Source organism: Etheostoma cragini, chromosome 7, assembly GCF_013103735.1.
Source record: "Etheostoma cragini isolate CJK2018 chromosome 7, CSU_Ecrag_1.0, whole genome shotgun sequence".
NCBI classification, from domain to species: Eukaryota; Metazoa; Chordata; class Actinopteri; order Perciformes; family Percidae; genus Etheostoma; species Etheostoma cragini.
This window is the reverse complement of record NC_048413.1, coordinates 10,618,165-10,643,456: the sequence shown is the minus strand read 5'-3', so window position 1 is coordinate 10,643,456 and position 25,292 is coordinate 10,618,165. Positions and strand designations below refer to the sequence as shown.

General features: G+C 41.9%; 1 protein-coding gene across 17 annotated transcripts in view; it reads left to right on the top strand.

The window, feature by feature from the left end:
- Positions 1–1,434: 1,434 nt before the first annotated feature.
- The window catches only part of tmcc1a (transmembrane and coiled-coil domain family 1a), a 41,249-nt gene continuing 17,391 nt past the window's right edge, over positions 1,435–25,292 (top strand). The window contains exons 1-6 of one of the 17 annotated variants that reach the window (XM_034876054.1): positions 1,452–1,552; positions 2,272–2,383; positions 2,598–2,675; positions 9,836–9,952; positions 12,176–12,221; positions 13,553–13,932. In XM_034876054.1, coding sequence (XP_034731945.1) covers positions 2,348–2,383; positions 2,598–2,675; positions 9,836–9,952; positions 12,176–12,221; positions 13,553–13,932 — 657 coding nt within the window. In that variant the 5' untranslated portion in view covers positions 1,452–1,552; positions 2,272–2,347. Of the gene's footprint in view, positions 1,780–2,084; positions 2,384–2,516; positions 2,676–9,835; positions 9,953–12,175; positions 12,226–13,001; positions 13,933–16,097; positions 16,303–25,292 lie in introns of those variants that run through there. The other 16 variants (XM_034876058.1, XM_034876053.1, XM_034876060.1 and 13 more) reach the window with 16 other exon arrangements.

The window sequence follows — 25,292 nt, the reverse complement described above, 5'->3', positions numbered from 1 at the left end:
AGGAAATTACAGCACATGTACAGCATGAAATGCCATCATTAAGCATTTAATAGATTCTCCAGAAATTAAATTGCCGAATGAATGAAATGTGCAAATATACTGTAGCTACATATTTCAGTCTAGGTTTTAAGAAGTATCCATCCATGGCAGACATTTTGTAGCTTTTGTGTAAAAAAAGGCATGAATTGTTTGTTGGGGATTAATAGAGGACTATGTGAAAAATGTAAAAAGGCTTCAAACATGAATTGTATACAATATGTGTCTTTATATGTTACAACTCCAAAATGTTCCTCACCTTGAACAGTTGTCATCAATTCTAGCTTTCCTTATGATTATACTGCAAATGTGGCAGTGTTGCCACAGCAGTGTTAAAACTAAAGAAATAATTTATCTTAGACTAAAAAAAATTAGTACATATATGTACTATGTGTACATGTTTCACTTTACTAAACACAAAGTAAGCTTTTGTTGGTTTAAGTTCGAAACTCCTATGAAGCCTAAAATCTGAGAGGCACGGATGAAAAGGAAGATTGTCAGCATTGTTATTGGAGCTGTATTTTAAATTATTTTAAACCGTGGCTGTGAGAAGGACACGTTGCACAAATTATCCAGAAATTAAAAGCTTCTGCCAGTACGTCATGCTGACCTCCGAGGGGGCAGGAGAACAGAAATGCTGAGGTTGTGTTAAATGTGGAACCGCTGTACATGATGACATTTCATTTATCAGGTTTTAAGCTTCAGTCTGTTCGTGTGCAGTGGACATGGATCCAGAATAAAGACCACTATAATTGACCACTTTATGAGGAGTACTGAAGAGATGTGAAAAAAGTTAGAACAGACTTTGGTTGATAGTAGTTAAGGTGAACACCCTTTGTGCTAATTTCTCCCTGGCTTTTGGATCTGGAGAGATTTAGAGGGAAGAGGAGTAGTCTCGATCGAAGGACATCTTAGTTGGATATCAGGATTGAGGGAAGAACATGAGTTAATCATTGCTCACCATTTACACTTTCTCAATCAATCTTTATTAATGTAACTTTACCGCTACTATTTCACTAAAGAAACACTCATACTGTATATATAGGTATATATAAGTTGTATTTATTGTTCTGCCTTAATTGGAAACATCACTAAAATGTCTGGGTTGAAAAACCGTGAACTAACCCTTTAATGTCATCCAAGAATTTACTAGCAAATGACTCCCTGATCTTATTTTCCAACAAATTAAAAATCAGCAACCCATCTTAGGAACTAGAATTTACTGAGCCTTTAATTTTTGCTTGGTTAGTAATGCTAAACACACATGTATGTGGTGGGCTACTTAACAAAAGGCTTGTTCTCATGTCTGAACCAGAGGTGTAGCTATGTGTTTTTAATACGCAAGTGAGGCTTCTTGTCACAACATCTAGTCTTTGGCCACTTCGCTTTAGATTACGTCCTACGCCATGACGTCAGAATTGAGAGTGGACGAGCGACCGTGGGGCGGACGGTACTCGGAGGAGGGGTGCTACTTGCTGAACGTCTGTGTCAGCTCCAACAGTTTGCTATCACCCGTGTAAGTGTGAAATATATTTTTAGTTTCTTTTTTTCGGGCGGATTTACCGTGAGTTTATGCCTCTTTCTCTGTGTGATATGTGCTGTGTCTCTCTGTGCCGCGAAGAAAAACTGTTAAGAGTGTCGATGTAGCGTTAGATGTTTCATAGAAGCGGCAGCTTTGTGCAATGACACACTAACGGGACTGTCAACCCGAGTCCGTTAACACAGCACAGACTTATAAAATAGGTTAACACACTGCTGCTATACTCACTGAATGCCACTGAACTAACATTTCAACGATTTTTTGTAGCTTTGTACACGTTGTTTCCCGTATTTTCACAATATAAACGAATGCTTGTTTGTTATTAGCTAGTTTAACGTTAATTCTGTAGAGCGTAAAGTATGTTACTCAAATTATCGTTCGTAACAGTCATTAACGTCAAATCTCCTGGGGTGTCATTGCATTCACATGCGGTTCTTTTGCTGCAGTATCCCACTGTAGTGCAAATAATGACATTGTAATATTATAGTTGTGTACAGCAGGTTTCTGTCATTGTACATAACAAATAGAATTCGTTGCTTTAGGAAATAAGATTATTTGTTTTAAGACTTCGCTGGCTTGTTATAAACTTAAGAGTTGTGATTAGCTAGGTGTTCATTTCCAATTAATTCATGAACCATTTTTAATTTACTATGATGCAGTCATATCAATGAGTCCCTTGTCTCTCATGGTATTAGCCCGGGGCCTGCCAGTTGCAACCTACACATGTTCTAATAGACCCTCAGTAGGGTTTATTTCAGTCTCAACTGGCTAATGCAATCTGATGGGCTAAAGACATTACATGGCCCTGTAAGGATGGACATCCGCAGCCTCATTATTACATCTGATGCCTAGTATTTTTTATTTTACATTTGATGCCTAATATTTTTCAAAGTGGAGCATTTTCCACCCCAACCTAACATTATCAGTGTCTAGATAAACCGAGAGAGTTGAGCAGATGCAGAGACTACAGTGTGCCAAGGAAGCCTTATTTCCATCTCACTTTTTCTTCTCTTTCTTGAAGACCTGTGGGGCTGATGTAGCAGGTCATCTTCTCTGCAATGAAGGAAATCCACTACGTTGTTGTGAATGTCGGCTGAAGGTTTGTTTTCACCCCCTTACTCTACTCATCCATTCTGATAACTGTGCTAACTGTTTTCATCTCTCTCTCTCCCCTGTACTGCATGTATGAACAGCACACATATTGACACATATAGAGGTGTCTGGGATATGTATCCCACTATCTGTTCAGTATACAATGCTAAGTGGCTGAGAGCTTGGCTGCCCCTTCAGGGCACTGCAGCCATTCATGTCTCACTCCGACAGTCAGACCACCACGATGACGCTGCCCTCCTCCTCCTCCTCCTCCTCCTCCTCCTCCTCCTCCTCCTCCTCCTCCTCCTCCTCCTCCTCCTCTCTTGCACTCATGTTGTGTTCTCCCTGTTGGGAGCTGAGCTTAGAATTGAAAGTCTTTGTAGGAGTGCAATGCGGTTGTGTATGTGTAGTGTTTGCGTGCACAATGCTAACAAAATAGAACTCAGTGGTCCCTAAAAATGGAGCTGCCATCTTTACTGACTTGAGATCAGCTTCATGTAAAACGTTAGCATTGGATGTGGTGAAGATGTGCTTATCCTAGACCCGATCACAAGATTAACACAGCTTGCTGTGTGCTTGCCTGACTGTCACAGGGGCTGATTAATTGGCCGTGTGTACAGGAAGCCAGAATTTCTCACAACTAAGCTGCACACTGACACTGGATTAGAAAGGTGACATGAAGTAGATTCTAGTTAAAGGTGTGTGATGATTTCATGTAATATCCATATTGGTAGATACTTCTGTTGCAAAGACTTTAGATGTTTTGATAGGAAATGAATCAAAAAAGGGAAGAAGTTAGATATCGTAAATTCTGGTTTTACTTGTGTGTGACGTCACATGTGCTGTATACTAGCTGCGGTCTTTTGATGGTTTCATTTAATATAATGTATGTGGGTCTATTTGGCAATGTATAATTTAGAGTTGGGTTAAAAGAGATAACACAGTGAGCCTGTTAAGTGAATCTTAATGTCATGCATAAATTATTGTTCTGCCTGTCAGTAATATTTCAAAAACCACTGCTGTTCTATATAATAGTTTGATTCATTTTATAATCAGCATGAAACTCCTGCATAAGCAAATTGCTTCTGATATTTTAGGGTTTGTTTTTTTGTTTAAATAGGTTACATCTCCTCTAGGAACACCAATGTCTCCCTATAGGTCTTAGATATACAGATTGGGTGAATTGACCTCTAAATTGCCTGTGGGTGTGACTGTGTTGGTCAGTTTATGAAGATGTGTAAAGGCTCTGACACACCAACCAAACGGGCAACCTTCGGCAGAAAAGGCGGTCGGACTTACAGTCTCCCGGAGTTGGTCCAAAAAGTTCCTCGGAACACACTGAAGCGACACCGACATGAGCGTATGTTCTACGTGTGCACAAGTTGTAATATGTCTCCATAACACCAAATGGTGCTAATCTGTATCGTCACCCAAAAAATGAGAACTGGCAGCTGATTGGTTGAATGCGTCACGTGGGTCTGGCTGTTCCGGAATTTCAAAGCCAGACCGTCATGGCATTTTAAGCAAGAAATAGGCCAAGCAGTTGCTGAATCTGTCTTCATTTCAGATCGACAAAGGTCAGTTTAAAAGTTTTTCGTCAGATTTTGAGAGGCGTTATTCACGCTCATCCCACTCATCTTTTGCTGGTATGCACTCTACCAATCAGATTGATGATTAAGTCCGACTGCCCGCTTTTCGATGTCAAATCGGCCCAAATGAAGGCCGACGGCTTCTCCAGCTGACAACATCACGGAACACACCGAACAGACTCGAGTCACTGACCTCGACTGTCCGACGGCCGATGATCGGGTTGGTGTGTCAGGGCCTTAAGCTCTGTGATAGGTTGTGCTGTGTCCAAGATATACTAGATTTCTTGCTACGTGGATGCCGTGCTAAGGCCACCTGCACCCCTGAATAGGATAAGTGGTATAGAAGATGGATAAATAGATACATTATTTGATGTTTCAGAATATTTTGACACATTTAATAATTCAATAAGTAAAGAAAATTTTGAGCAGAACTAAATACATTCTCATACTCTTGTTTTATGCTTAGATGCTCCCCTTTGCTGCAGATGAAAACATGTTGTGTAATGTAGAGAGACATACAGGAAAGACCTGGTTACATTCTTGGCAGTGGTACACAACCTCCGGCAGTGTTTTTGCGAGTGGGAAGCTGGTAAGCGATCATGTCTTTGCTGCTGCGCTAGAGTTCTTCTGGTTGTTGAGGGCACCTGGAAAAAAGTGTGAAGCACAGACGGAACATGGCTGGACAATTTTTAGACAAAACAATGGCATATCTATCATATAGATATATTATACTTATTGATGATTCTCAATATGAACATCGTGAACATTGCTCAGTAATCTTGCCAATGCTCTTTTCACTCCCTCCCAACATAATTGAGGTGAAACAACTACCTCAGACTGATGCCATGAAATGGCGTATGTATGACACGGCAATTAGTATTCCATTGTTGGCGTGTTATCAAGACGCCTACTCTCTTTTTAATGGCATATCATCGCCGTTTGGCCTCCATTGACTTACTTTACCCTGCAATTGCTTGGGAATTTTCACCATGGCAAGTAGTATGAAAGGGGCGAAAAGTCACTGAAGTTGATCGGGTGGTAGATGGGTGAAACACAGGACTTTCACCCAGGAGTCCGGTGTCACAGTTCCTAAACTCAACCGTCGCTTTCTTCTTTTATCAAATCGCTTTCTTCTTTTAGTAAATCCAACCCTGTTGTTCTTGTACTCCACCAATTATTTTTCCTAAACCCAACCCGCGTGTGACGTTCCCTAAACTCAACCGTCACTTTTTTCTCGCGCTAACACGGCACGTAGTAATATATTTATGTCCGCTGTAAACAGCGTTTACATACATGCAGATTTGTTTACAGAGTAGACACGCAAATAGCTCAAAATGCGTACAGGTAACACGTTGCTTGGCTGAAGCAAGTGGGCGTGTATATTTACGCAAACTCAGGAGATCACGTTAACCACCGTATGACACTAGATATAATCTAGACTTGACTATATGTAAAGTAATAGGTTGTACTTTTAATTTCGCTGTGCTTTTTTTACCAAACAAATAATGTGAAAATGTTCAGTAAGCGATTCAAAAGGTTTCAGATACTGAATGTGTTTTAATGCCTTATGCGCAAATGTTCACCTGCACGCAATGAACTGGTTAGATTTTGGAGTCTGGCTTACTAGATGCCTACATTACTGGGATAAAGCCATTCTCACGCACATGATGTGCCTCCCCTTCTGCTATCTTCTGTATCTATTTTGCAATCAAAGCTGCGCTCTTTGCTGCCAGGTTGAAGATGAGTGTGAAGCATCTACGTTTTGCCTTTTATTGAATTCCTTCAAAGTCTTGCATATATTATACGACAGACACAGATGTAAACTGCAGCATTACTTGTTGGCGGAGTCAGACAACTTTAAGGCAGCATACTAGTTTTTTCTGTCCTTTCAAGCCTGAACAATTTCAGCATCATTCAGGCATTGCTTTGGCTGTTCTCTCAACCAAAGGTCAGCCGTGGCTAAAGAGGAAGTGTGGTATCTCAGAGAGGAAACCCCCCCCACTCTTTTTTTCCCAATGCCATCAAGAAGCATTTACTAGTAAAACGCTGTACTATTGTGCTTTTCATGTGGACAGACTGGGTTTATTCTCTCCAGTAGGAGTGACTCCCACATTTCCAGAATGAAGGTGAAATTCCTTTATAAAAAGCTGTGGTTTCTAGTGGCAACGAGCTGCCTGCTTCCCTCTGATCCCTTCCTGTTTGAAGACGGAGGCAGAAAAGAAGCAGGGGTCACCAGCGTTTTCACTTGAAAAACATTTTAGCATTAAAGGACAAGTTCATCTAGAAAATTTTGAGGATTAAAAAACTTGTCTAGTAACCGGCAATCAGATTTGTCAGTCCATTTTGAGGCAGTGTGAGAGTCCTGTACAGTTAGCCACTATCTATCTCTCTAATTGAAGAAACTACGAGGGTAACAAGCACTTTACTGCCCAGGAGTTTGTGTAACAGCTGAGACATTTGTAATGAAGCTGCCTTTAAGTGCGGTCAGAAATGCTGAGTTCTTTGAAAGATCTGACAAATAACAAATATTTTGAAGTATACAGTATACTTGTGCTACATCGGGTGGGTTAAGGAACACAAGCCATTTAAGGGACAGTCCCCACGTCTGCACAACCTTGCGGCGAATGGCTGGACCGCCTCATTTAGCTGAATAAACCCTAAGAGCTTCAAGACCAGAGCTTGGATGTGCTCATCCCCACTAATTCCCCTATTGGCCAGTAGAGGTGTCTGGTTACTTTTGCTCAGAGTTCTGGCTGAACCGTTATTTAAATATGTGATGATGTGAATGATTTATAACTGACTACTTCAATTTGTTCTTACCTGCTGGCACCACAAAGAACCAGATGCCCTTTGACCTGTGAGCCTGACAGGTTTCTCTCTTCAGTCACACAAAGTGTGTGTTGACACTGACATGCATTGTCCATCCTTATGGCTTTGCGCCTTTAACCCAATCCCTGGTATGAGATTTCAGCTTGCGTGTCGGTGGTTTCCAGCCTGTTGACAGTTGATGATACCTTGCCAGAGCTGGTGGAATATGAGCTATGTTGGCCAAATTGGCCTGACCACTCTTAAACACCTATCAGTTTAGTATAAGTAAAGGCAACTTTGCAGGGATTAAAATGCATTACATACTAATTTCTCTAACCCCCCCCCCCTCCACAGAACATCTGTTTTACTAATATACAGCAACAAAATGAGATACTCAAAACCACCACTCAGTCAGCTAAGACAAATTAGAGGGTTGTAATTGTAGTCAACATGGACCAGTGTCAATTCCATGCACATGGTGGATTATGCATTAGGAAACTTGCTGGAGTGTTGCACACAGATATTACCTAAACAAGGCATCCCCAGTAAATGTATAGTTCCGTCCAACATGTTAAACATGCAACCTGCATGTTCCAATCTCCAATTATGTTTCCTCCACTGTGCTGCTTTCTAGATTTGATCACTGTCTGACCCCTCTGTACAACCTATACCTCAGTGATACATAATTACAGCCCTGTACAACTGTAATTGTTCCTCTGTAGAGCTGAAATTGAAATAAGTCTCATTGTTGATTTGTCTTTGCAGCATTCCACCTCAAATCGTCAGTTAAGTAGTCAGATTACTCAGACTTGCTCTATACCCAGTATATCACCTGTTGTTCCATTTGTGTGGGTGTGCATGTCTGCATACGTGTTTGTATTTGTTTTTTTGTGATGAACATTTTGCATTTTTTTGCCAGTAATATGTGGGGTGGTCGCCAACGAGGGATGTAGTTACAGATGGCGATGGCTCCTGTTGCCCAAGAGATAAAACGACTTAAAAATTGGGTATCCTCCGCATCCAGACATGCAGGTTCTTCTTTATTCAAGCTAGCATTCATATATGATCAAGATTAAAACTATTTAGAAAAAATGTATCCAGGTCAGTTTAACAAAGATATCAGGTGTGAATCTCCAATAATAGTCTTCTTGGACGCTGTACAAGCAGACAACATTTTTTTTTATTCTTTTGAAGGCAAGTCTATGATGTCATTAAGAAAAATGTGTAGTTGTGGTTTTCAATGTCTGCATGAGTAAATGATTGTGTGTCTTTTGGTTTGTCTTGTTCCTGGAAAGCTGAGCGCAACTCTGGCACCAGGAACTCCCTTTGGGTTTAATCTTGCACAATAGGGCGTTGTGCCTCGCTCTGTCAGGGAACTACCTGCCATTCACCTCCTCATTTAGACACGCTCTGTACCGAGCGCCCGAGGTGAACCCGACACGGCCAGGCGTAACACGCCGTGGATGAGATGCTTTTATCCATTGTACAGTCCCTCTGTACATCTCTATCTCTCTCTCTCTCTTCTTTTACTTACTCACTCTCCCTGTCTGATACAAAGAGTTGTGTCTCTTATCACACTCTTTGCAGTATGCTGAAGTCATCTCCCGCTCTCCCGTCAGAACTGACACAACTGTGCTATTCTCTGCCCCCCCCCCCCCACACACACACACACACACACACACGCACACACACATAAATACAATAACGATTGTTCCTGTTTCCTGCCTATGCTGTCATAATGCAGCTGCTGAATGAGATATGGTCCAGTTTCCATCGGTCAAAGACAACACGCACATACGCACACATATGCCCATTTCCACACAATATAATTCCGGCTATCTGTCTATTTCTATTTCCTTTTCTGGCTTTCTCCGATTAAAAACACACACATATTTTTGCACGCGCTCACACACAAACATCGGTGCCAGAACTCTCTGGCCTAATTCCCCTCTTATTGATGTGTGTCTGTCAGTGAAAGAGGCGAAGCACAAAGAGCAGCGATGGGCCTGTGTTTGGTTCAGAGTGAACAAAGAGTGGTCTATTCCATGCCAGCTCTCAGACTCTTCTGGAAATACTGAATGGGTTTGTCTAGGCTTTGGCCATATTTTGAGTTAACCAACTGTATGTTTAGCAATGAACAACAACATGGCTGCTTTGGTGTCAAAAGAGCACCGACCAGATTGACCCCTACTTGTGTTGGTCATGCTAAATTTGCAACTTTTTTATGCCAAGAGCAGAACGAAATTCAGGAGTCAAGAAGAGTAAGTGCCTATGGCAAAATTTGCATGGAAAGACTATAATACTTTGCATTGTAGTGATACATGATCTCAGGTTATGCTAGATTGCACATTGTCTGCTTTGTCACTTAGCTATTTGAGCTGATCTCCTCACCATTGTAACGGTGGGGGCTTAATCTCCTTTTAAATAATCACCTTTGGTGGTCTTCTTTGTTTCAATAAGGATAATGGATGTAATTTTTGGAACACTTGAGTTCCACAGCTTAATCAATATAACCTTTTTGACTGAATGAAGCTGCAGCTGTCTTCTATCCAGAAAGCAGAAGTGAGCGTTTCCAGGGAGCTGTGATATTGGTATTTCTTGTTAAACACTAGCAATTGACAGAGCTTTGTTTAAATAAAGCAAAGAAATCAGAAGGTAAAAAAAGACTATTTATCAAAAAACTGAATCAATTATAATACAGCAATTCTCACATGCTTGACACAGTCCTCAAAATGACAAATTGTCAGTGTGAGCTGTTTTTTTTCCCCAGTCTGCCAGTGCCAGAGCTCTGCTGAGCTTTCACCATCTCTCCAAAGACAATGACAGCAGGCTTGGACGAGTGGCAGCTCGGCTGAATGGAATGATTTGCAGAACTAAGGACAAGGACGTGTGTGTGTGTGTATTTATACAAGGGCATGAGGGAGGGTAACAAAGTTCCAGAGAGGCCATTGTCCATGTGGTCGTTTGTAATTCACCTTTGACAGTATTGTGACATTTCTGAGAAACATGCTGACTCACTGAGGCTGCTGATCCCCTCTGTCACTGACACCTGTTATTCACTGATAATCACTGATCTGTTTCTGTAGAGGACAGGGCTTAAATAAACAAAATACATCCATACATGTTTCGCAGGTTGATCCGAGGTAAAGGAAGAATGTTTCTAAGAGGATCACCAAAGTATCACATTTTTGTTGACACTAAACAAAGATGCAAGACTCACACATACACAAATATACAAAAAGTCTGACAATAAACCTTTGTCCTCTGAAGGCTCCTGAAAGAGGATTTAGTTTGAATATATAACCGTAGGCAATCAAGAAAACATCCAATCTAGCTTGGGATCATCCTAGGGATGAAGGAGGGGATTTATAGACACAGAGGGAAGGATGGGCACCAAGGTCAGGACAGGGCTGCAGCCTCAGGACAGGATTGGGTTTACCCCTTCACTCCCAATCTCCGAAACCCCTCAGTGCTCCTTCACAATCAATTATACTTCACTGTGATGGGCAGAAAGTTCCAATCAGTTTGATGGTGCATGCAAAAACAAGTATGCATGTATATTTGAATGCGTGCGTCCGTGCGCGCTTGACTGCAAAATGACCTTTTCCACCAAAGGAACAGGATGTAGTTGTTTCTGTGTGTGTGTGTGTGTGTGTGTGTGTGTGTGTGTGTTGTGTGGTCATACAGGAAGTTCATATTGCAATAACACTATACTGTTGATATCTGCAAACATGAGTCTGAGTTTTTATTTATTCCCACAGGAAGGAACAAGAACAAAAAACTAAATAGGATTGAAAGAAAGAAAAAGAAAACTGACAATTAAAATAGGATTAAGTTGAAAAAGAAACAGATGCACAGTTTTGTTGAATAAGAATGTTCTCATTGCACTAAACTCCATTGTAAAATAAGTTTTTAAATACTTACATTTATTTAATATTTCCAGGCACACAAGCAGATGTCCTTGATATATTTTATATGGGGTATAGTTAATTGAGCATTTGCAACATAATTGTGTATTATGATTAACCTTTTGTAAAAACAAATGAATTTCTGTCAAACTATTAAAACACATTGCCCAGCTGTAATCAGTAAATAAAGCTGTGTTCATTTTAGCATGAAAGGCTATAGCCAGTAACTGAACCTGTTCAACACCTGCTCTCTTTCTCTCTGGCAGGCCACAGTCACATTTAACTGATTGGCACCAAAATTATTAACACAACTTCTTTAAGCCCATCAATATCTGCCGGTCTGAATCTGCATGATAAACAGAAAAGATTAAAAAAGGTCAGATTTAAGATCAACTTGTGGAGAAAGTAAAAGTTGCTGTGTGAATGGGTTTATGTGCATGAATACGCTTTTTCTTTGCTGTGACATTGTGGCTAATGTGAAAAGCGATCTCTACCTGCATGTAGCTTCATGCTCGTTCTCCTTTTTTCTCTGGACGTAGTGTAAAACTGAACAGATGATTGTTTTCATAGTGAATGTGAATGAAGCCTGTCACCGCTATATTTATTTGAGTGTTTGTCCCGGTCTGTCCAACGTTGTGTTATTCTTCAGGACCTGACAGTTCAGCTGAAGGACTGAAGTTTGAGTATATAACTGTCCCTCTGACTCGCTTGTTTTTACGCTCTCAATGAGAGATGCTGCATGGAGACTCGGGCTGCCTTCCTGTGTGTCTATGGGTCTCTGAGGTGATCACTCTTCCACCCAAAATGTTCCTTCCGCTTGTTATCAGGCATCTACTCTGATTTTGTCACTGACTTAGATTCAGGTGTGTGCAGCGCTGCGGGAGGCCTTCATGCACTCCGTTCAGTGTGTGTGACACTGCACTGTATGTTGTTTCTAGTGCGGAAGCCATTGTGTCTTAATACCACCACAGGAGAAGGAAGGGATGCCTTTGGGGACACCAAATGTGTGGAGGAACACCCACCCAAAAAGTTGTGCCACACAATATTGCACATGTTCTGTTCAGTCTGCCATTCTGTTCAGAATCATGTTCACAGCTCAGACTGAAAATGATTATTGATTATAAATGATATGCCAGATTGTTTGAGAATCTTAAGGTCAGTGATTAAATTGAAGATTTAAGTTTTTTTTCTCTCCGTCTCAGGTAATCCACAAGAGTGAGTCACGCTTGGCTGACAGTTGGGCTGATGGTAGGTGGGGTTTTTCCCCGATGTGAGTCCATATCTATCACTCTGTCACCCCCTATTCTCTGTATCCTTTCATTTATTCTGCCAACCTCATATTCCGTTCTGACTCCTGATTTCTTTTACCTGCTTGCTTTTTTGAAATAATGTGTACTTTGTTTGGTGATCATGCTAGTTAATCTGGATCCAGCTGTTTTCCTTCATTAACTTATGTTTGCTCATGTAACATTTGCCTGTTGGAATGTAAAATGATTCAGATGCCTGGTAGGGCTGTCACTGAGTCAGCCTGTCTGATACCATCTTCAACTGACAGTATTTGTCCCATGTTATTTTTTAAATTACAATTGCAATTTAATTTTGGTACATAAATTCAGAGTAAGGACTCAATTAGACTGAGTGTGTTTTTCCAACCAGGCGGCTATTTGTCATTGCTTTCAATGTGAATGAAGTGAAGCATTGTTTGCTGCTTTAGCGGTGCTGAGCACCTCACGTTTTTCCATTCTATGCCTCTCATGTATTTGCAGGAGCACCACTTCAGTAGAAAACAACTTCCATTCCAAGCTAAAAAGCCCACAACGTAATTTACTTCAGAGCAAAGTAACGTTTGGCATAGGACGGGTGATTCGGTGGTTGCCTAGCAAGAATAACAAAAGCATTACTCTGTCTTATTGGGGCATCTCCATCAAAATGGTCACAAGTTGAAGTGAAAAGTAGTGATTTCATGCCACTGGATCTAGGAAACATTCCAGCCTCTCATAATCCATATCCTCTCTCTCTCTGTGCTAGACCAGCATGGCTACTGTTTCCTGAATCAAAGATGCATGCTCCCCCTTTGGATTCATCCCTCTGACCACCACTGAGCCGATCCAACCCTCCATCAGACAGGCCCTTCTCTCCATCCACTGTTCTCTACTGTACTTTACTGTTTTCTTCTCTCCTGTAGTCATTCAGTCATTGTCCTGGTCTGGCCCTCTGTATGTGTTACATATAGAGAGGGAAGTGTTAGCAGACTGATTAATAGGGCAGTTCCTCCCTGCTATTCATGAGAGGTCAGCACGGACACATGCAGCAGGGGGATGACAGTCAAAGGGAGTCAGAGGGGGTGGGCCCCATTTTAGGTCCTGGAGCGCGAAGAGAAACAGGGGGATCACAAGGCCCAGGGTTGAAGAGGGCCCCATTCCAGTCAGAGCACCCCTCCTTCAGTAAGATGAGCCAAAACGCCAGGGAGGGCATGGGGGTTCTTGGCCAGGGACTGAAACAGCTGTTCCAGCAGCAACGTAAACGCCTCTCTCGCTCCAACATCCCCTCTTCGTCTTCCTCCTCCTCCTCCTCTGTAGTCTCAGCAGGTGGCTCCTCCCCCTCTGCCCCTGAGGATGCCTTGGGGCCCTGCTGTCCTGAACCTGACCACCTTTCTGCTCCTGTGGTTCCCTCTGCAGCTGACCAGGGCTCAGGCGCTGTGGGCATGATGAGGCGTGGGACCAGCCTGCAGAGCCGGCGCAGTAAAGGATCCGGGTGTGGGAGCGGAGACCGCGATCCTCTCCTGAAAGGTAGCCCCCAGGCCCCGCACCGCCGCCACACCCACGATCCACAGCAGCACATCAGACGTCCACGCTCCTCTTCCCCTGGTGAAACCACACCCAGCAGCCCCACACCTGGATGCACCGGGGGCGAAGTGGTGCTGTCATCAGGGTACCACTCCACAGAGGAGACGGACAGGGTAAGTGACAACAGCCGCACAACATTTCAGTACACAGGCTGATCGATATGTCGCTCTTACACTTTCACTGGTGTCGGGCCTTGTTTGTTAGTGAACTGTCAGTCAAAAGCTAAGGTTCACCTTGCTGCTGTGGTAACAACCCCGGCAGTATCAGTTGTGAATACGGAGAGTAGGTCTACCATTACTGCTGTCTATCAGATATCCATGGTGCAGCTTGCTAACAAATGAGACACGTGTAGATACACAATAATACATAACAGTAAAAGGAGGAATTTTGCACTAAACGACTAGCTTCTGTAAAACTTCACCTGATTTGACCAACTCAGACTTATGAAGCCTCATAATAACTTACATTGTTTGTAATATAATATACTTTATATTTTGTAAACCATCACCTCCATTGGAAGTGAAGGAATTTTTTTAATGTTCAGAGTTAACAGGAGGAATAAAAAATATTTTTTAATGGTTTTGTTTTAGACTTACATTAAAAGCTGCAATACAACAATTGTATACATCAGTGTACTTTTTGTAAATCCTTTCTTTAGTATTCTGCTTGAATAATCATTTATTTATGTCGTACTTATGTCTTTTTAAGAGCATTGTGTGTTTAATCCAATAATCATTAAAAGTATTGAATGGGGTTACATGTTCTGCTACATTGTAACGTTTGTAATGGAAAATAGCATCAATGTGTGGGTGTGTGTGTGGGTGTTGGTGTGGGTGGGTGTTTGGGTGTGGGTGTTTGTGTTGGTGTGGGTTTGTGGGTGTGGGTGTGGGTGTATTGCTTTGTTAAAACCTCCCAGTCCTTAACAGTCCGATCTTTTACCTCAAGTTGTGATTTTTTAACACCTTACCACGAGACTTCAGTTTGTTCTGTTGGCCACCAGAGGCCACTGTCAGATCAGCCAACCTGCTGTGAGCGGCACTGGGCTTGGTTCATGTGAAGGTAGAGGTGATGAATTATGAGCTCATGTTTGTTGTAGACTAGACTGATCTGTGGGCGAATTAAATAAGCCATGCCAAGGACTCTGTATCAGTGTGTCACGTATTAAGGGATGTTATCCATCCAGCAGTGGGCACTGGCCAGTAAGTCTAGACCAGTAGGCGTTGATATCCAAGTGAACCGATGGCTTTAATCTGTGAGCTGAATTTAAGAAACGTGTTTCCCATTTCTTCATCTGTAACATTAGGTATCCTTCAGTCCTATGTGAGTGACCTCACCTGGGATGACAGGGTAGGGCTAAGAGCCAGACATCTATGCTCCTTCAGTCCTGCTGCTGTGATGGACGACCATCAACCTCTCTGTGGTCCGTTGCTCGCTCTTGGCAGAGATTGTTACCTGTCTCGTCCATCTCTCAGCCCTGTCTCCACACGGCAACACAGCAATGTCATTCAGGTCAACCAAGCAGTCGCTGTTGTTACCCCGAATATTGCCGCGAGCCACCTTTTGCTATGCCCTGCTTGGGTTGCCATAGTAACAGTGGGGTCGACTTTTGAGGTGTGACATACTGCTGTTAGTGGAGGTCGGGGGTTGAATAGCTTGTCTAAATGTGAGTGTGTATATGGAAATGATGATTCTTTCTTTCTTTCTCTTTCTTCTTTTTCTCACCAATTTCCCCCCTGCACATTTTTTATCCTCTTTCCTTCCCTTTCCCCCTCCCTATGTTATATATAGTTAGTATAGGTAGTCAGCTGGTCCCTCCTCCTCTCCCATCTCCCCCTCCTCTTTTACCACCACCTCTTTTTCACTCCACCCTTCAGCTCACTGACAGGAAACAGGAGGCAACCTTGCCTCGTCCTAGATGAGTGAGAGCTGAGCACTGGGTGTGTGTGACGCATGTTGTGTGAATGTCTTAGAAGAGGATGTTTAGGCGTGTGACTGGAAGACCTCATTTTTGTGTGTCTGTGTGTGTGTGTGTGTGTGTACACTGGAAATCTTTTGGGTATTGAATTGATAGCCATGTGGTGTGAGCATCTTGTGTGAGTGAACGTGTCTTGGAGAGACCGAGCTCAGGGGATCCCTGTGAATACGAGTAGAGGGCAACACAGCTGAGCTGTCTTTGCTCTCTCTCCATCCCTTTTTATTTCTTTCGTTCTCTGTCCTCACTTGTGTTTGCATAGTAGACGAAAGCGGTGTGGACTAGTAATGTGTGTGCTCATGGATGTTTGAAGAGGAGGATAGTGTGTGCGTGTGTGTGTGTGTGTGTGTGTGTGTGTGTTTATATGTGTTAATGTAGACTGTACTATGTGAGGCTGGGTGTACTTTGGAGGGATATCATTGGAGAGGGTTAGAGAGGGGTTCCAGCTGTGAGGACAGTACCATCAGTCAGGATGGTACAGCGCTTCAGTCTTCGTAGACAGTACTCCAAGGTAAGCTTAAAAAACACAAGCTGTTTAGTCATTAAAACCATGTTTGTGTCTTTCTAGCTCCATAATGCAGCCCAATTCATGGCTCAGCCTCAGTTGTCGTAAACATTTTCGGCTGGCAAAGCCCTGTGTGGTAGTTCATCATTCCGTCTTCCGTCTATGTGGTACTGTTTCAAGAGTTTTTGTTGTTTTGGCTGCTTGAGCAGTGCTTTGTTTAGGACAGCTGTCAAAATAGTGAAGTTTGACTCTTTTGTTGGTTGCAGTAACAATATACACAAATATATCAGCCAGTGGACAACTGGGGAGAAAGCTTTTAATGCGTAATTCTTGCAGTTCGCATTTACTTGTATGTAGTTTGAGCCATACAGTAAGTGAGTGGTTAGTTTTTGCACATTATCTCTCTTGTTAAACATTTATCTCATGCTACAGTAGTAAGAACGGCAGCCTAGAAGCATGGTGTTTATGGGGTCTTAAAAAATCAAAGATTTTAAAATCAAATTTTTAAGCCTTAAAACATCTTAAAGGTCCCATGACATGGTGCTCTTTGGATGCTTTTCTATAGACCATATCTGAAGTCTCTTTCCCCAAATTCGGCCTTGGTGCAAATTATAGCCACTAGAGCCAGTCTCACAACAAAACTTTCCTCAGGACTTGCCACTTCTGTGTCTGTAGTTTTTGAGGAGGAGAGGGGGGGCAAGGTGGAGAGTGGGGGTGTGACCTTGACTAACTGCTACTTTGCTCGTTTGAAAGCCATGATGTCTCTCTCTCATGGGTGGGCCAAATTATCTGGGCAAGCAAAGCAGGGAAAAGGGAGGTAACCTTGCTCCTTATGACCACATAAGGGGCAAGATTCCAGATCGGCCCATCTGAGCTTGCATTTTCTCCAAGGCAGAGCAGGATACCCAGGGCTTGGTTTACACCTGTCGTCATTTATAGCCACTGGGGGACCATAAGCAGGCTGGGGGAACGCATATTTATGTTAAAATGTATTTAAAAACATATTAAACTATGGGACCTTTAAATTATTTTACTTAGTTTACTGTGTTCTACAACTGTCTATGAATTTGATGTATCTATCTGGTGGTGGTGTTGTTAAAGAGAGTAGAGGGGCCGTATTAAAGATCAGCAAGACTCTGTTAAGAGCCCGCTGTTCTGCAGCTGGCACTCAGGATTAATTACAATTAGCTGCTGATTAATTGATTGACTGACTACACCCTCCCTGTTCCGTCTAATGGGGCTGCTGGGTGTCCATATGTGTGGAAGCATCAACATGCACTTGCACAAATGCTCACATGGGCAGACTGACGCACAGTCTCAATTTCAGACTGGAAGGCCTGATCCCAGACAGATTTCCTTTGGTCTTTCCGCTCTTCTCGGAGGGATGGAGAGATAAAACAGGTGTAAAAGCAGGTGCAATATATGTCTAGTGTCTGGATGGAAGACATGAGATGGGAAACAACCAGGGAGTAGGCTGTAATGGGATATGAACTAGTGAGTTGAAATGAAACAGAAGCCAAGCCTTGAGGCTCTCACAGCCTAGAATGTTTGTGTCTGTGAGAGACCAAAGCTGTGTTTGTCTTTGAAGAACTTAACTTTCTCCAGGGCCAAGATGACCCGGTGTCTTTCCCCCAGGCCAGGACATATTTCCACCTTCATCCATTTCATCCTTTGTCTTCCTTGTCTTTTGTCATATTTTAGTTGCTATGTCAAAAACAACATCCCATGTTCTCCTGCAGTAATTCTCAACCATCTTGACACAAAATGCCTTTTAGGTTGAGTATTTAGGTTCAATCTAATAAAGGCAAATATATTACGTTTTAGACCATATAAGCTTACGTTATTAAGAAGAACAAGACAAGTCTTTTGGTATGTTGTAAGGCATCACATTTAATTTAATTAACCTGTATGGTAAACTTGATTATGTTTTTGCTGGCATTTGGATTGAAAAAAGTAACAAATAATAGATTTGGAGTAATGAATTATAATATGAAAATGCTTGTAGGTTTGTTGAAATAGGACGGATAAAATAAATACATTGCATTTACAATTATTCAAACTCTACATTAGTTTTGTTTGCCTTAATACAAAGGATTTTTCCCAACTCTTACAATTTCCATACTTTTTAGAGCCATGTTTTGTATGAGGGATTTGTTTTGTACTGTCAGCAGTAAGGAGACGCGTCAGTGGGAGGTACTGAACATCACCTGGTCCCCTAAGGCTTGTTCCGTCCCTGCTAGTTTAACATCCTCATCATTGCTCACATCATCTCTCACCACCCCAGGCTACTGGCTGTGTGTTGATGAAAGCATTTTTGCCCTTTTCCAGCAGGAAAGCATTGCTCGTCCTGACACTATGTTAGTGACATTGAGTTTTTTGAAAAGCTGCAAAAGACAAACAGGGTATTGCTATGTCACCTTTACTTTTAATCTAGCTCAACATTGTGTATGTGTACATTGCTGGGATATAGCCTGACATTCGGCACATCTCTCACACCCTCAGATGGGGGGGGAATACAAACAGGCCAGAATGTTTTTCACCTAACCTAGAATAGATATGCGGTGTAACCAGACCATACACCAGCGCTTTGGCGATAGGTCTGGCAATGCAAACTACATTCAGTTATATACAACCAGGGTTACAGAAGCATATGCTACAGTGAGGAAAATAAGTTTTTGAACACCCTACTATTTTGAAAGTTCTCCCACTTAGAAATCATGGAACTGGATCATGGTACTTAAACCAGCACATGTCAAGGCACGTCTAAAGTTTGCCAATGACCATTTGGATGATCCAGAGGAGTCATGGGAGAAAGTCACGTGGTCAGATGAGACCAAAATATAACTTTTTGGTCATAAAGTCATCCACTAACGGTGTTTGGAGGAAGAATAATTATGAGTACCATCACAAGAACACCATCCCTACTGTGAAGCATGGGGGGGGGGGGGGTAGCATCATGCTTTGGGGATGTTTTTCTGCATATGGGACAGGGCAACTGCAGTGTATTAAGGTGAGGATGACCAGGGCCATGTATTGCGAGATTTTGGGGAACAACCTCCTTCCCTCAGTTAGAGCATTGAAGATGGGTCGAGGCTGGGTCTTCCAACATGACAATGACCCGAAGCACACAGCCAGGATAACCAAGGAGTGGCTCTGTAACAAGCATATCAGGGTTCTGGCGTGGCCTAGCCGGTCTCCAGACCTAAACCCAATAGAGAATCTTTGGACGGAGCTAAAACTCTGTGTTTCTCAGTGACAGCCCAGAAACCTGACTGATCCAGAGAAGATCTGTGTGGAGGAGTGGGCCAAAATCCCTTCTGCAGTGTATACAAACCTGGTGAAAAACTACAGGAAACGTTTGACCTCTGGAATTGCAAACAAAGGCTACTGTACCAAATATTAACATTGATTTTCTCAGGTGTTCAAATACTTATTTGCAGCTGTATCATACAAATAAATTGTAAAAAAAAGCATACATTGGGATTTCTGGATTTTGTTTTTTTAGATTGTCTCTCACAGTGGACATGCACCTACAATGACAATTTCAGACCCCTCAATGATTTCTAAGTAGGAGAACTTGCAAAATAGCAGAGTGTTCAAATACTTATTTTCCTCACTGTAACTATCAAGTCCTATCACTGCAAGTGCAGATTCCCTCTAGTCACAGTAAGCACAGTCACAGAAGCGCACAGTCAAACCTGTATATAATCAAACAACGGTGTTTTGATTGCCTTTTCAGCAGAGAGAGAGCTACAGCCATGATGAAGCATGTTCTCTTAGTCCACGCTGGTCACCCCATCTGTGTTTGCCAATTACCCGGCCCGGAATAAATTTGTTTTTCAGGCACTGTGCGAGTGTTTGAGTTGCTGTTGTCAGTGCACCAGCATGACTCTGTGTGGTTCTGAGTTGTTGACATTAATTATGAGACCTTATTACTTTGTTCCAGTCAGATAAGGAAGTTGTAATGGGGTTTTGCAGATCTGTGGCTTGTGGTTTTGTACCAAGTTTTGGAGGTCTAAAAAATGTGTTCTTTGCTAATCTGTTAATCTTGCTTCTCCGCTGTGTAATCTTTTCCCCTCTCCTGTCCTTGTCTTCTTATTAACCCTTTAGTCATTTGCACACCCTTTCTTTTTTTCACTAGTCTACTATCCCTCATCTCATCTTAGACAAACAAAAGGAGACAGTCATTGATCAGAAGAACAAACACCATTATCTACTGAATCAAACACAATGGATCCGCTTTTCTTTGCTTTCTTTTAAAATAAATTAGTTGTTTGTGTGTGTGTGTGTGTTTTTGTACTTCGTTCATATTCAGATGGGTGTCAAATTTAGTAAGGTGTTGGGCCACCATGAAAGAGTACCACCTCATTTTCAGATTTAATGGTGAATGTGAAGCGCGCTGTCTAAAGGCTTCTAACCCTTTATTGTTAAGTAGTGCTTACAATGTTCCATCGGTCAGTGTATACTGTGGACTGGGGTTGTGCCAGAAATCTCATTGTCATGTCTCACCATCTCCACTCTGACAACCAAACATTTAACCACATTTCTCTCCGAATTAGTAACTTTCACCTGGTCAGGTTAAGTCATTTTAATTTATTATAGCAAATATCACCAATCACTAATTTGCTTCAAAGTGGCTTTACAATCTCTACAGTATACACCCTCTGTCCTTAGACACTTGATCTAAATAAGGGAAACACTTTCAGGAATGCACTACTGTTTTTTACTTTTTTTTTATTTTTTAGCATAGAGGGACCACAACTGTATTTCATTGTGCAACCCCGTGTTGTACAATGGCAACCAATGAACCGTGAACTTGAACCTTGAACTGGATAGAAATCGGAAGACGAGAGCGTATAATTTACAGCGTTTTTATACTCATCACATACATTTGTTCAACACTCATTTATTTAAGTTTTTCCTTAAATTTTTCAGCTATCTGTACATATTTGTGCATTTGTGAGACACATGCGGCCTTGTCCAGGAGCTGTTATCAAACAGGTTTTCCTCACTGAATAAGGATCTCCATCTGCTCCACGGCTTGGTATCGCCATGCTTCACCTCTTTTCTTTTCTTACTTCTTTATCTTCACCCTTTACCTCCTCACAGTTTGTCTTACTTCATGTAGAGACTGTGTTTTTTAGACTTCACTTTTTCTTCATCTCTCTCCCTCTCATCTGTGTCCACTTAGACAGAGAAGCCGGTTGCCCATCTCCATGGTAACAGGATAATGTTCAAGCGGCTTTACCCAGCTCAATGCTCACAGGTTCACCCTCTGATCTCAAAACCACCTCATCCGTCTGTGTGGTGGAATAGCAACCTCTAAGAGCAGAGAAAGGGAGCCTTCTTAAATAAGACTATTTTCCAAATACTTTGTCTTAATTACTGATTGTTCTAAATCTCGTAATTATGCGTTCTTTTTTGTCAAGTATTTCAAATGCCAGAGCTACACGGGGGGAGACGTGTTGCACGTCTGGCACACTATCACTTAGATGGACGGGAGAAGTGCTCAAAAGAGGGATGGGATGGAGGAATGTTTGGGGTGTGTGTCTGTGTGTGTGTATGTGTGTGTGTGTGTTAGAGCTGGGCAATATATCAATGTTGTATCAATATCGTGTTATGAGACTACTCTTAGAATTTGAATATTGTAATAAGGCATAAGTAGGGTCTTTTCCTGGTTTTAAAGGCTGCATTACAGTAAATTGATGTCAATTTCTGAACTTACCAGACTGTTGTAACTGTTTTATTATTTGCCTTTACCCACTTAGTAATTATATCCACACTACTGATGAGTGTTTATAATTGGGGGGTGGGTGGGCAGACCGCAACCTCCTGCCAGAGGGGAGAGGTTTAAAACGTTTGAGTCTGGGGTTGGAGGAATCGGCCACAATCTTTCCTGCCCGCCTCAGTGTCCCCTATGCCTACAGGTCCTGGAGGGATGGCAGATAACAGCCAATCAACTTCTCAGCAGAGCAAATAATTGGTTGCAGTCTGCCCTTGTCCTTGGTTGTGGAGCAGGTGTGGATGGACTCAATGATGGCAGAGGAGATGTGCACCATCATTGTCTTGAGCAATTTCTATAGGTGGAGCAGGAAGTACATCCTCTGTTGGGCTTTTTTGAGATCCTGGAGATAATGGAGCCCAGGAAGTGAAAGGACTCCACAGTGCTGACTGGGAAGTCACCCAGGGTGATGGGGGCGTTTTAGCGCCTACTAGAAATCCACAACCTTCTCCACTGTCTTTTTTTAGCTCCAAGTTGTTCAGACTGCACCAGGTCACCAGGTGGTAAATCTCCCCCTGTAGGCGTACTCATCCCCACTAGGGATGAGTGCAAAGAGGGTGGGGTCGTCTTCTTCTAACTTCAGGCGTTAGACAGACAGATGACTGGAGGTACAGCTGTTAATGGAAAGGGGATATGTGCACTTATTTCTACATGTCAGCAGTGAATCACCATGGGTAATCTTTTGTGTATTTATTTTTGGCCTGCAGCCTTTTGGTTTGTGTTTGTAAAAGAGGACATTAGTGTGGTCTTGCACGTGCATCTATGCTGTTTTCTCAGCCGTTGCAGGATTGCCACATATTTGGTCATTCTCAGTCACAGAGGATGTTCTGGTCACTCTTGACCCACATGTCTGTTCCTTAAACACAGACCAATTTCTATGGTGTACAGTGTTGTCTTTAACTAAGGCAACAGTTTACGGTTCAAAAATGTCTTGACTTGTGTTGTCAAAATACACTGCTGTGCACCTTTTATTAACAAAAAATGATTGGTGTGTTTGGTTTTCTTCTCTTTACTCAAAGATCAGAAGATTGTTTTTAAAGGGAAATTGCTCATTCTGAGAGAGGGAGAGTAGAAAAAACAGGAAGACAGACCCAGAGAGGCCACACTCTGCATCCCTGCCACTCCCTGCTCTGTCTAGCTTTTATCATTCGTGTAATTCTGATGAATTATAGATGAGGCTATAGATTGCTGAGCTCAGCTCTGCTCCACTGACCCACTTAAAACACACATGCACACACACAATTCAAATCAGATCACAACCTCTAGGGAAATATTGTCATACTTTGAGTCCTCTAAAGCCAGAACCAATTCTCTCATTCTCATGTGTGTTAGTCAGTATCTTACAAATGTTTCGTTTTTTTACTGTTTGCATCAGAATGGAAAATTACTTCTAGACCCCTGAAACAACATTGGCGTTATGTTTGTTTTTGTTCAATCAAATTATGCAGTTGGTTGAAAAACAATCTGAAATATATATAGCATCAGAAATATGCATCTGCATGCTGACATAGACACGCATCTTTTATGACTTTTTCTAATCTTTTCTCATGATCTGTCTTGAAATAATATATTACCACAAGGGCTACACTATTTTCCCCCCTCACTCTTGTCATGTCTTCTGTTCATCTCCTTGATATATCCTCCCTTCCTCCCTGTGTGCCTTAATGTGACTGCCACATTATGTCAGAATTATGTAACATAAAGGGCTTCATGTCTTTTAATAGGAGGAATGATAAAAAAAAAAGAATATAATGAAATAAGAAGGGTTATTGACAGGAAACCTGTCAGGAAATGTGCCGTCAAAGATAAATTGTCAATACAGCAGATGACACGTGTAACATATTTTGTACTCTAGCTCCCCCTCGTGGATTATGACTGTAGTTGATTTTAATATTTAAGTTAGTAGTTGTAGTTAGTTGTGATATTCATTTATTAATACATTTGCGTTTTTGTTCTATAATGGTATGATAATCCACACTCATTCCTGGGATAGTTATTCACCAAGCCTTGTACAAGGTTGTACAAGCCTTTTTATAGTCTTATGGAATGTTACTTTTTAATATAATGTAGATGTAGATCTGTTAACCTTCTGTGTTCAGTGTGGTGGACGATATGATTCACCAGACATGGAGGTGAGTAGGGAAGGCACTTAGCTTTCACACAAAGTAGAGCAAAGTCCGATCCGGTTTCAACTCTAATCTTGACAGATGATTATGAGCTCCGTTTTGGAAGTTAGCTTCAGTAAATGAGACAGTTCATTACATCGTTAGATAATCTGAATGGGCAATGAGAGAATGCCCTCTAAGATTTTCATTAGGTAAAAGCTGTCAAGCGCTGATGAAAACTTCCTATTAGCAAAATGCCAATCCTCATTATCTGTCCTCCGGTTATGAATTCTACTGCTTCCTAGTGGCCTATTTCACACAGTGAAGTTTTGCTTAAACTTCCCAAACAGTACACAAGCCCCGACTGTCCAATAAGTCCATGTTAAAGTGTGTAGCAAGGTCAACTAGGGGCCACAATGGGGTTTGAGTAGAGGGAGCAAGAAAATAGCCACACCAAATAATCTTTCAAGGCCAAAAGGCTGGGACTGTTTGTTCTAGATTCTTCATCTTCCTGCTTATGAATAGGCTGGAAGTTTGTTTGGGCCTGCATACTGCCCCATGGTAGTCTGGGTATTGTACAGCATCCAGCCAGACAAACTCACACATTTTGAGCCAGTGCCCTTTCTGTTTCCATGTTGCATAACCAGGATGGGCAGAGTATACAAGCAATTGCAACAAATACCAACCACATACCCGCTTTGCTGTACAAACACACTTTTCACATACACATACACACGTTTATTACCCAATGAACCCACTCTGACTCTTACAGTACACATATTACACCATCACCTGCATTCATACTCATACATATACAAACATAAAAGATGAACACTCAAGGTTAACCCAACTAATAACTGGATTTTTTTAGGTTTATGCGATATCATTTTTTTTTTTTACAGTACTGTACTGGAGGAGAGTAAGTACTCTAAATACAAAAACAAATGAAGGATCCCATTTTTTTAATTGAATAACTGACCACAAAGTGTACTTAGCAGGACATCAACACATCTAATTACCAAAACTACTTATTAGCTAATACAGTGGGTACGGAAAGTATTCAGACCCCTTTAAATTTTTCACTCTTTGTTTCATTGCAGCCTTTTTCC